Source organism: Ictalurus furcatus, chromosome 20 (genome assembly GCF_023375685.1).
Source record: "Ictalurus furcatus strain D&B chromosome 20, Billie_1.0, whole genome shotgun sequence".
In the NCBI taxonomy this organism is placed as follows: domain Eukaryota; kingdom Metazoa; phylum Chordata; class Actinopteri; order Siluriformes; family Ictaluridae; genus Ictalurus; species Ictalurus furcatus.
The window spans coordinates 17,585,116-17,597,973 of record NC_071274.1 but is presented as its reverse complement, the minus strand read 5'-3'; the positions used below and the strand labels follow the sequence as shown (position 1 = coordinate 17,597,973).

The following is a 12,858-nucleotide window of genomic DNA, read 5'->3' as shown; positions in this document are numbered from 1 at the left end:
CTTCTTTCCTACCATTTTCTAGCAGCTAATCCACATCTCTAATTTGGTCAAGCTTTAATGCTGCATATGTAGGTCATCTGAAAAATGGCTCACTGGCTACCTATTCTCTCTCTCTCTCTCTCTCTCTCTCTCTCACCTCAAATTCTCATATACTCATATTTTTTTACTCTCCTTTTCTTTCTGTAACAAAATTGCATTATGTCTCTCAGTGTTGCCATTATCCACCTCTCAGTTAACCATCACTCACTCATTTCAGGCTGTTTCTTTTTTTTAAACTCCTTTACGTTTTCCTTTTTTGTGAAGTATTCTTGCATGCTGCTGCCCCCGTTTTGTGTAGGTCACATTTTTCAGCACAACTGATGGCAATAACGACTGTTATTATGTTAACAGCCATTGTGGTCAAATCTGCAATGAATAATGAATGTCTTCAGAATTACATTTTGAGAAGGTATTTTTGAGTGGTAGTATAACATTGTGTGATATGAAGTATGCAGTCCTTTTCTCTCTTTCACGGCACCACCCTTCAGAATGGTTAAACCTGAACCATTCTGGATATGATACACAGTTATTTAGAGATTTAGAAGCAAATATGAACTTTCTATAGAATATAGAGCATGAGGAATACTTACGCCATAACAATGACACTGAAGTCCAACCAGTTCCATGGGTCTCTGAGGAACGTGAAAGGTCCAATACAGAATCCTCTTGCCAAGATCTTAATGAATGACTCAAACGTATAAATGCCAGTGAATGTATATCTGAGCATAAATAAGGCAAGACAGAGGAAAACATAAGGCAGACATTAATACTAAAATTTTATGAGCTGGCAAAATGGGGTGAGTAAACTAAATATAGCAGACCAGAGTGAAATAACTAGCATATTCATATATTACTATACAAATTCTGCTGACAAATTTTGTTTATTTATTTATTTTGTTATGAATTCCTTGACAATTTGTATGTTTGACATTTTATTCTATATCTGCCATTCTTTTCACATATTCATTTTATAAAAAAACACCTAATATATCACTCTAAAGTAGATTTATCAAGTGAATTCATTCTTTTTAAAGATTCAGAGCCTTCTTTTTAAATTATCTGAAGCATGCATGAAACATATCTGTAATATCTCTCTCTTAGTAACTTGGAAGGTGTAAGGAGGGATGTTGGGTGCTAGCAAATCAGCATGCTGCATGCCCAGTCACATTCTCTTCCACCTCATCTGCATGCACATATTCATTAAAGGTCAATACATGTTAGGCTACATCTATAGCAGTAGGCACTGACTAGAGCAACTGTATCAATCTTTTGGAAATCGACAGCACAGCACATGCCTGTAATACAATGGAAATGTACTCGGGGTGATTTATATTCTTTCATTCCCACCAGCCGAACAGCAAGCACATGCACTTCCAGGCAAGACACTACAATATTATATTTTAAAAAAATAGATATCACAATCAATTGCTTATTATTATTATTATTATTATTATTATTATCCATCCATCCATCTTCTATACCACTTAATCCTTTTCAAGGTCACGGGGAACCTGGAGCCTATCCAGGGAGCATCGGGCACGAGGTGGGGTACACCCTGGACAGGGTGCCAATCCATAGCAGGACACACAAACACACATACACATTCACACACCCATTCGTACACTATGGCCACTTTGGACATACCAATCAGCCTACCATGCATGTCTTTGTTCTGGGGGAGGAAACCGGAGTACCCGGAGGAAACCCCCGCAGCACAGGGGAAAACATGCACACTCCGCACACACATGGTCACAGTGGGAATCGAACTCCCGATCCTGGAGGTGTGAGGCGAACGTGCTAACCACTAAGCCAACGTGCGCCCATTATTATTATTATTATTATTATTATTATTATTATTATTAGAACGTTTTCAAAAAGTAAGATTTACTGTATTTATGCAAATGAGGCTTTGTCTAATTTCCAGAACTTCCAGTTTGTTGGAAAATCATTTCTTTATTGTTTAACAAATAAAAAGATTATATTGTTAAAAATGGTCATTTTTCAACATGAAGTATTACACAAATGCAAATGATTGATAATAATCCATTAAATATGCACATTTTGAGCAATTCCTCTGTAATATATTTCTCAATATGACTTTGAATAGGAATAGGAATAGGAATGCAGGTCATCTAGAAAGAGATTTTTGGTTCTGAGTATAGAAAATAATATTTTGAGGAAAAGAGTTTTAAGAATACTATATGACTTCATATGTTTCCACCCTAGTAAGAGTTTTTTATATGATTTATAAAGGAAATGGGTAGAGCAGAAAGACTTTATTACGTTCCAGACAATGCAGTGGACATGGGTGTGAAAAAAAAACCAACCTGTTAAATAAACACTTTTTAAAATACTGTTTTGATCAATTTTGATATTGTTATTACTACAGTTTTAGAGAAGACATATTACATTTCTTCTTGTAGTGCCTTGACTGAAAGTTTATTTTTTTTATAGTGTATTATTAAAAACCTCTTATAGCAAATGTCTGGCAAAATATCCTACATTCACCCATTTGTTTACAGAAGAAATGCACAAAAAAAAAGTTGATCCTGTTTTTTAAATAGTAGAAAACCTGCTAAAATGTCCACACCCTCTAAAATGACTGACATTAACGCTGTTTGGATCGTATTTCTATTCACTTGATTCATTCACTTGATCGAGTCATTTTGGATAAATATATTAATGCGTGTAAATTATATCAGAAAGTCATTTACTGATTCACTCTTTCAGCTGATATCATAATCCTTTAATGAGATATCTTTAAAGAGAAAAGCTGGTGACCACAGTGTTTAGTGGCATGACAGCAAACAAACACACAGAAGTTTCATTCGAGGGCAGCATTCCAGTTGCAGCACACGATGCAGTGAAAAAAACATCTTACCGAAACAGGATCATCCAAGCAGAGCATCCCATTGATGAAAACTCAATTTAACATTACAAATAACATTTTAATCAAAATATATCGTCTTTACTTAGTCTTAATTTTACTGATATATCTGACATTTTAAGGATTGTGTTGTTGAAAACCTCACATCTGCAAAATATGTTTGCAATCTATCCTACTAAAGACTAAAAACTTTTTATTAATGCAAAAACACACAGATGACTGTTTAGTATCATGTCTATACTGAGATATTTACAGAGGCATCCTTTCCCAGCCGTGCAATGTTGTTTGTTTTTGTAATTTATCTTACATTTGAATTAAGTCTCAATCTCAAGTATGAAACAGGAAAAAAAAAAACGTGTAATGTAATTACTCACTCCAGATACTTGGTCCATTGCGCAGGGTCCGACATGGCCATAAAGAAACAGTTGGTCAAAATTGTGCACATAATGAACAAACTAAACAATGTATAGAAAAGTTAAGGAAATTTTTTAAAAAAACAACAACAACAACAAAAAAAACTGTCACTTATTAAGTTATTTATCATACGATTATAATGGCAGCAGGAAGTGATATCATTTCATTTGACTCCAGCTCTTCAATTTGGGGTATTTGACCTTGTTTCAGACCTTCGGCGTTATCAAATTACAGGTTAAAGCAACAATAAATTTCCTGTCTTGATGTAAACTCAAGAGAAATCTTTGAGCCAGTGGGATTTGAGGATTCAGTAAGATAATTCTAGCCCTATTTGACCTATCTGGTGTCCTGTTCTCACAGAAATACAAAGCTGCAAAGCCTCCATCTGTGCAGAGAGATGAGAATGTGTATTAGCACAGGATGGGCTGGAAAAAAAAAAAAAAAAAGGTTTTGAAAGTTCAGGATGTGCATGTTCAGGGAAAAATGAAGAGGCTTATAAATTGGCTTTAGATGAATAAACCAGAAAACATTTTTCACAATAAAGTCCTCACTTTTTTTGTTATATAGTATGAAAAACTTCTATTTTTCATATTAGACTATGATTTCAAACTTCCTAAAGTACCCAATGAAGCTTAACTCATTTTAATCAACTCCCCTTCTTCTATTATTGCTAAGCAATGAAAAAAAAATGTGTAGATCTAGTGTTGTGCATCATCAGTCCTATGTCACAAAATTATGGATGAACCTCTCACCTTTGCTCCATTCAATTGTACCAAAATGAGGAACGTTAATAAAGAGGTCAAATAGGAGTAATATAATACAGTATGCAGAACAAGCTTTCACTTCCCTGGATTTATATTTATTTAGTCATTTTCATTTTTATATATAATGTCAGAAATTACAATATAACGCTGCTGGGATTTCTTGAAATATAAAATCACAAAGGCGATCTGATTGCAGCAGTTAGCTTCACACATTTCTTACTGAGTATGTAGGGGGCAAAGACAGTAGTTCAGTTTCGTTGGCCTAGGTGGTTTGTAAAGTAAAAACAAGCATAGTGAGTGCTGTGTTGAAACATAAAGACTTTTTTTGTTTTAAAGTTTCAAAAGATCTCATCATAGTTTTTATGGAATGCATTACCTAAATTGAAGTCCATTTTTGCATTCTATTACCCAATAACAATTGCCTATCCATACAGTATAAATCAACATAAATGCCAGGAAAAGGATATGAATGGACTAGTATCCTTATGGCGATTCTTCTGATGATGTGAAATGGGCTAAATATGTACAGGGCCGATGTGGCATTGAAGCGGAAGATGGCCTTCCCCTTATTTAGCACAATAAAGGTCTACCAAGAAAGACAAGAAAACAATTTATGAGCTAGCAAAGTTTCATTAAAAATGTGAACCCAATAACAGTAAGGGAGATTTTAATGATGGCTAATTTAACTCACCTTTTGATTGTTGAAGTAAAAAGGGTCAATGTCTTCCAGTGGGACTCCTACCAGACCTGCAGGAATATCACCAAAGATTCGAGGAAGCACCTTCCCAGCTTCCAGGTCTGCTTGGGCTTTGGGATGCTCTGCTTTCGCACAGGACTCTGGGGAATCCTTGGAGTTCTTGGCTTGCTCTTCTGCAATCCTGTGCTCAATGCCCAAAAGGGACTCGAGAGTGAATGGGCGCAAGCCATCCGAACCCACTGGTAGCAGTATGGTCGCCATCTTTTCATCCTGATTGTCCTGTGGATTTTACTCCCATCTGAGAATATGTTTCAGAAAGAAGAAAGAGATTTATTGCTTTAAAGATTGCTTGATAGAGGATTGTTTAAATTGCATTTAGACTCTTTAAATGCGGAGTTTGGCAAGACTACAACTCCCATGGTCCTCAGTCCATCACATCATCATAATACCTGCAGTCACGCTCCTATCCTAATGCACAGCACCCAGTAAAATGGTCAGTTTAATTAAATGAGACAAAAAAAACTTTACAAAAGTATCTGTTAAAAATGATTTTTAATAAACCAATCATTTCAGTTCACCTAAGAACAAGGGCCCAAGCACATTCTGACCCGACCTCTTAATGACAGAGGAATAACAGATGCCACTGAGACCATAAACATGTTTCCATGATGTACTAAATTTCATGGCAATATATCAAGCCAAAGCTGAAATATTGACTCACTTTCTATTTTCAGTAGCAAGTTGAAAATGGATGCCTAGCTTGTTTGTTAACATCACATCATGTTGCTAAAAGAAAATCTCTTGCCAAATTTGTTGTAAATACATAAAAGCATTGCTGTCAAATGCCCTCATTTCCTGTTTCATGACTTCAAATTTGTTTGCACATTATGGATGAACTGTGATTCAGTTCATAGTCCTGAACTGGCCAAAAAATCTCAATTCAATACAACAGAAACATTAAACATTACCTCACATTGCCTACGGAAACAACATAGCCAGGCAAGGTTCTATTGCTAAATGCTTTTGGCACATAGTGTTATTATTCCAGTGTAATATACAAAAAAGTTGGGACAGTATGGAAAATTCAAAAAACAAACAAAATGTGTCATCTGAAAATTCTATTCACCCTGTACTATGTTGAAAACACATCAATAACACATTATTTGATGTTTTACTTTGTGAATTTAATTTATGTTTGAAAATATACACTCATTTCAAATCTGGTGACTGTTGCACACTCCAAAAAGTTGGGACAGTCGACTGTTTACCACTGTGTAACATCACCTTTTCTTTTAATAACATTTATTAAGCGTTTGGGCGCTGAGTGAAGACACCAGTTGGTTAAGTTTAGCAAGCAGAATTTTCCCCCATTCATCCATTATGCATTTCTTCAGCTGCACAACTGTATGAGGCATTCGTTGCCTTATTTTGCGCTTCATAATGTGCCACACGTTCTCAATCGGAGACAGGTCAGAACTGCAGGGAGGCCATGCTAGCACCCGCACTTTCTGCTTACGCAACCATGCACTTGTAATCTGGGCAGAATGTGGTTCTGTATTGTCCTGCGCTGGATGGCAGCATATGTTGCTCCATAATGTGTACATATCTTTCTGCATTAATGATGCCTTCACAGATGTGCAAGTTACCCATGCCATGGGCACTGACACACCCCCATACCATGACAGATGCTGGCTTTAGGACTTGATGTTGATAACAGCTTGGATGGTCCTTTTCCTCTTTGGCCCGGAGAACTGTTTTGTCAAAACGGCTGTTTTGTCCAAAAACTATGTGAAATGTCGACTCGTCGGACCACAAAACACGATTCCACTGTGCTACTGTCCATCTCAGATGAGACCGAGCACAGAGAAGTCAGTGCTGCTTCTGGACAGTGTTGATGTATGGCTTCTGCCTTGCATAGTAAAGCCTTAACTTGCATCTGTGGATGCAGCGGCGAATGGTGTTAACTGACAAAGGTTTACCGAAGTATTCCCGAGCCCATGTCAGGATATCCATAACAGACTCATGACGGTTTTTAAGACAGTGACGTTTGAGGGATCAGATATCACGCACATTCAGAAGTGGTTTTCAGCCTTGCCCTTTACGCACCAAGGTTTGACCGGATTCCTTGAATCTTTTACATATATTGTGCACTGTAGAAGGTGAAATGCCCAAAATCCTACCGATCTGTTTTTGGGGAATATTGTTCTCAAAGTGTTAGATTATTCGCTCACGTATCTGTTGGCAGATTGGCGAGCCTCGACCCATCCTTGCTCTTGAAGGACTAGGCCTTTTTTGGAGGCTCCTTATATACTATGATTAGACAATTGCCTCACTTGTTTCACATCACCTTCTTATTTCAACTTGTCACATCGCTATTAGTCCTAAATTGCCCCTGTCCCAACTTTACTAGTAGTGTTATTGTAGCTATACAATAAGTTGCTTTGCAGATATTTTCCCAGAATACCAGGTGGTGTACAGTACTAACCTTTTTTTTCTACTTTGCTTTGCCGTTAACATTGTCCTTCTCAGAGGGTTAATTATATAGTTCGAAATGACTCCACACTTCACTTGAATGGGTTCCTTATAGGAAGTGATTCATTTCCTTAATTAATCTTAAGATGAATAAACCAAAACTTTTTGTCTCAGACATGCTGACCTAATTCCTACCATACAGCTGTTCCATAATAATGGGTTCCTGGAAGCTTTTTCCCCCCCTTTATTGAAAATGGTTTATAGAGTGCATTAGTGCGTTACGTACAAATAGGTAGAGCAGGTAAAATATGAGTAAGAGCCATATCATTGGGCGTGAAAAGAACTACACTGACCTTTCTGTTCCTCTGCCTACTCATCATTCTCCTACTAGTATTCCAAATCAGATTTCAACTAATTTTTTGTTTAATGTGATTAATTCCTAATACCATTATATAAGCCTGGTCAATTTAGTCAGCAGCCGGTGCACCAATGTTGAATCGGACATTATGGATATTATATACATAATTTTACTTAATTAGACATGAAAGTTTTGTATTTAACATTGGGAGATTCATTCTGCAATTAACACAGTGGAAGGAATGGAAAGACTTCACCAAGAGGCCAGCACCAACAACCAACCAACATTAAAATTTCTCACAGAAAGTAGGACAAATAAGCACCTTGTATACGAGATTAAGAACAGCAGCCATCTCTGCGTTACAGTTCACAACAAAGTCAATTTTTTAATTCGCAGGCTACAAAATAAACTGTAGATGAAGTGCTTTTTGACTTTATAGCTTGTAATGATCCCCTGGAGTCCAAATATTTTATATTTGAATTTTAGATATGATTATCCTTATGGTTTATAAACCTTTGTGATATAAAGTATAATACACCTTTACCCAAATAACCCAGTAAACCTATAATTTATCATTTCAGTCAGTATACAGAATAAAAATTACGTTTTAACTCTGTGTGTGTGTGTGTGTGTGTGTGTGTGTGTAAGTGTGTGTACCTGCTGCCGCATTGATGACTGTTAAACATTTTAAAATCTCCAAATCCTTCTATTTTGAGAAAATCAGTGCCTGCTTAGTTAGGGGATTTTTGTGCATTAGTTACTGATCCCTCTCTGGTTTTGTGACTGCTGTGCGTGTGAAGTTTGCCCCACTTCCCTTAATCTGTTTGACTTTATCTTCATCTGTACTATTTTTCTCTCTATGTTTCCTTCATGAAGCATATTAGTTGTGGAATAGCTATTTGCTATGGAAATGTCAACCAGATGCCTGAACTTAATATGTATTCCATATTGACTTCTGTGAGGTGATTTGTTGTTCTTGGCACAAATTTGCTGATCACGACGCCAAATTAAATGAAAGAAAGTCCCTAAAGTGGTAAAGGAGTTAATCCGACCAGTAAAAGGTTTTCTATAGAGGTCATAGATTCTGCTAAAATGCACACTAGGCGGTGGGAGCTAATCCATAGGAGCAGGTGGAGAAGAGCCCCAGCACATATCAGCCGTTCAGCAAATGAACTCCAGACATGTTAAATTCAGTTGAGATACTAATGACCTCTTTTTGTCATTGTTTTTGCTATTTTACAGATATAAGCTGATGTTCCATTGATTTACAGCCCCAATTCCGAAAAAGTTGTGATGTTTTACCTAATCAACTGCATAGTTTTGAAGGTAAACGTTTATTTTCAAATTGATGCATGCATGCAAGATCCAAAAAAGTTGGGACGGGGCAATTTAGGACTAATAGCGATGTGATGAGTTGAAATAAGAAGGTGATGTGAAACAGGTGAGGCAATCATCTAATCCTAGTAGATAAGGAGCCTCCAAAAAAGGCCTAGTCCTTCAAGAGCAAGGATGGGTCGAGGCTCGCCAATCTGCCAACACATGCGTCAATGAATAATCCAGCACTTTGAGAACAATATTCCCCAAAGACAAATCGGTAGGATTTTGGGCATTTCACCTTCTACAGTGTACAATATAATTAAAAGATTCAAGGAATCCGGTCAAATCTCGGTGCGTAAAGGGCAAGGCTGAAAACCACTTCTGAATGTGCGTGATATCTGATCCCTCAGACGTCACTGTCTTAAAAACCGTCATGAGTCTGTTATGGATATCCTGACATGGGCTTGGGAATACGTCGGTAAACCTTTGTCAGTCAACACCATTCGCCGCTGTATCCACAGATGCAAGTTAAGGCTTTAATATGCAAGGCAGAAGCCGTACATCAACAATGTCCAGAAGCTCCGCCGACTTCTCTGGGCTCGGACTCATCTGAGATGGACAGTAGCACAGTGGAATCGTATTTTGTGGTCCAACGAGTCGACATTTCACATAGTTTTTGGACAAAACAGCCGTTTTGACAAAACAGTTCTCCGGCCAAAGAGGAAAATGACCTCTTTGGTTGTTATCAGTGTCAGGTCCAAAAGCCAGCATCTGTCATGGTATGGGGGTGTGTCAGTGCCCATGGCATGGATAACTTGCACATCTGTGAAGGCATCATTAATGCAGAAAGATATGTACACATTATGGAGCAACATATGCTGCCATCCAGCGCAGGACAATGCAGAACCACATTCTGCCCAGATTACAAGTGCATGGTTGCGTAAGCAGACAGTACGGGTGCTAGCATGGCCTCCCTGCAGTTCTGACCTGTCTCTGATTGAGAATGTGTGGCGCATCATGAAGCGCAAAATAAGGCAATGAACGCCGCGTACAGTTGTGCAGCTGAAGAAATGCATAATGGATAAATAGGGGAAAATTCTGCTTACTAAACTTAACCAACTGGTGTCTTCATTCAGCGCCCAAACGCTTAATAAGTGTTATTAAAAGAAAAGGTGATGTTACATAGTGGTAAACAGTAGACTGTCCCAACGTTTTTGGAGTGTGCAACAGTCATCAGATTTGAAATGAGTGTATATTTTCAAACATAAATTAAATTCACAAAGTAAAACATCAAATAATGTGTTAATGATGTGTTTTCAGTTATTATTTTTTTTGCATTTTACATACTGTCCCAACTTTTTCGGAATTGGGGTTGTAGTTGCCTTCCTAGATGTTTTCTCCTCACTGCCCCATTTAGTGTCATTAAGTTATTACTGCAAAGATGGGAACTGCAACAAGTACTAATAGATGCCCAGTGAGACAGGAATCACGCTGCCCCATACTCAGCGGAGGAGCAGAGGACAGGTCTGAGTTTCCCAAAAGCATTGCAAACCAAAAGATCGTCTTCACTGGGAGCGAGAGTGTTCAATGTGATGCTCATGCTATCATTTAATGATGATCTTCGTGCTAGATGTTTTTGGGATACCCAACCCAGGACAGTTCAATTCAGTTCAGTTTTATTTGTATAGCCCTTTTAACAATGGATACTAGCTGCGTTTACATGGACAACAATAATCCACTCTTAATCCGATTAAGGCCATACTCTAATTAAGAAACTACCATGTAAACAGCAAGTTTTACTTACCTTAATCTAATTAAGGTCATAATCTAAGTAAGCAATAATCTAATTAAAACAGGTGGAGTACTCCTGTTTTAGTCGCATTATGGACGTGTAGTAGTGACATGTAAACACCTTAATCACATTATGAACGTCGTGAGAGTTTTCACCGCATTTTGCGACAGAACACGATCACATACGGCAGTTTTACGTTTTACGGCGAACAAGAGAGTTCGGCTGTGTCCCAATTCGCATACATTCCTACTATAGGCCTGTAGTGGGGAAAAGTACATGTATCTCGGCTACTATATAGACGGTAACTACGCGATTTGGGACACACCCACCGCTTCAAGCAGTTGTCTATTAGCACGTACAGCATGACAAATAATTAACTGCACTTAAAGCGTTCGTAAAAAAAATAAATAAAAACACCCAAAACTGTATACGGTACCATAACGAAGACGAACTGTATGTTGATACGTGAAATTCTGGAGGGATGTCGGACGGCGTGGCGCGGTGACGTAATGACGCGGGCTGTTAATCTAATTATGTTATATAACATGTAAAACGGGAACATGACAGGAGTATTCTAAAAGCGACTCATGTAAACACCTTAATCACATTTTACTCAGAGTAAGGTCAATAATTAGATTATTGCTGTCCATGTAAACGTAGTCATTGTCACTAAGCAGCTTTACAGAAATATATAAATTCCAGATATACATTTTAAATTTATAAATTTATCCCTAATGAGCAAGCCAGAGGCAGTGGTGGCAAGGAAAAACTCCCTGAGACAATGTGAGGAAGAAACCTTGAGAGGAACCAGACTAAAAAGGGAACCCACCCTCATCTGGGTGACACCGGATAGTGTAATTATAAATAATTCCCTTGTATAAATGTGTACTACATGGTTAAAAATGGCAATTGTGTAATTCATTATAGTTTAACATGAAGTCTACTTTATTGAATTTATCAACTGTTCACTGATGGAAACGTGGCACTTGCAGTCCTAAAGCTATCATGGCAACTGTAGTCCTTTGCCGTCGTAGCAAAACTGATCGTATCAATTGCAGTCCAAAGCCATTTTCAGGGTTTCTAAGTGTATCTTTAGACTGTCCATAAGGGGCCATCCTCATCAGCAGCTAGTAATTTCCCACTGATAAGAACTCCAACAGTTAATGTGGTTGCCAGAGTGGGCAGAATTCACATACTCTGCTGCCACCAAGATCATATTTTATAGCAAATACTACGCATTAGATGAAAAAAAAAGTGCAGACAGTGTGTCTATGATGTACAGAACCATTTCTATTATCGCAACAATTTGGGACAGGGAAAAAGAGGATTATAGAGTAGATCATTTTTGTACAACAGAAATGTGTGCACACAACAGTGATGTTGTTTTCCATTAAACAAAATAAGAAGTAAATTTAAAAAAAAATAAGTCAATTGTATCTCTCTTTTCCAATTCCCAAAATGTTGAGGCTAGTTAATGCTCCATTTTATTGTTTTATTTGAATAAAAGCTATTTGTCCCTGTTTTGTGTGTGTGTGTGTGTGTGTGTGTGTGTGTGTGTGTGTGTGTGTGCATATTTGATCTTTTTAAAAACGTTTGCCATTAATATAGAGATCTGTGAAGTTTTCCTCTATGTTGGTTAAAGCCAATATAGAAGATGAAAAGCTTCACATGTTCATAAAAAAAAAAAACAACTTGCACATGTTCACACAGTGTTCACACCAAATAACTAAATAAACATTTCATTTTAAAATTCAATGAGAATGATATTGAATTTTCACTCAGTACTTTCAAAGACAACCCTTGTAGAACATAGCACATATAGACATCCTAGACTTGATGTCTGATGCCTGAACTTCATTTGGATAAAGCAAATGAGTGAAAGTTTAACTCACTTGTAAACTCTGATCATCACAGCTATCCTCATGCCCAGGTCTTTCAGCTTTTACATGATCCGGGTGCCACTTCAGAGCCCAAACCACATTCATTTATGCTGGATAATGATTAGTTTAACATGTTTTCATTCCAGCTGAGAAGAAAACTCGTTTCGCAGCTCTGATTTTGACAAAAAATAAAAATCCACATCGAGGTCTCCAGATAGACGCAGCGAAGTGAAGTGCG

The 12,858-nt window shown here is 37.5% G+C and overlaps 1 protein-coding gene across 1 annotated transcript in view; it reads right to left on the bottom strand.

The window, feature by feature from the left end:
- Positions 1-11,340, bottom strand: part of scn12aa (sodium channel, voltage gated, type XII, alpha a) — a 34,987-nt gene extending 23,647 nt beyond the window's left edge. The window contains exons 1-5 of the mRNA XM_053651165.1: positions 10,753-11,340; positions 4,796-5,099; positions 4,572-4,690; positions 3,301-3,390; positions 630-758 (exon numbers count right to left, since the gene is read on the bottom strand). Coding sequence (XP_053507140.1) covers positions 630-758; positions 3,301-3,390; positions 4,572-4,690; positions 4,796-5,062 — 605 coding nt within the window. The 5' untranslated portion in view covers positions 5,063-5,099; positions 10,753-11,340. The remainder of the gene's footprint in view (positions 1-629; positions 759-3,300; positions 3,391-4,571; positions 4,691-4,795; positions 5,100-10,752) is intronic.
- Between the last annotated feature and the right edge of the window lie 1,518 nt (positions 11,341-12,858).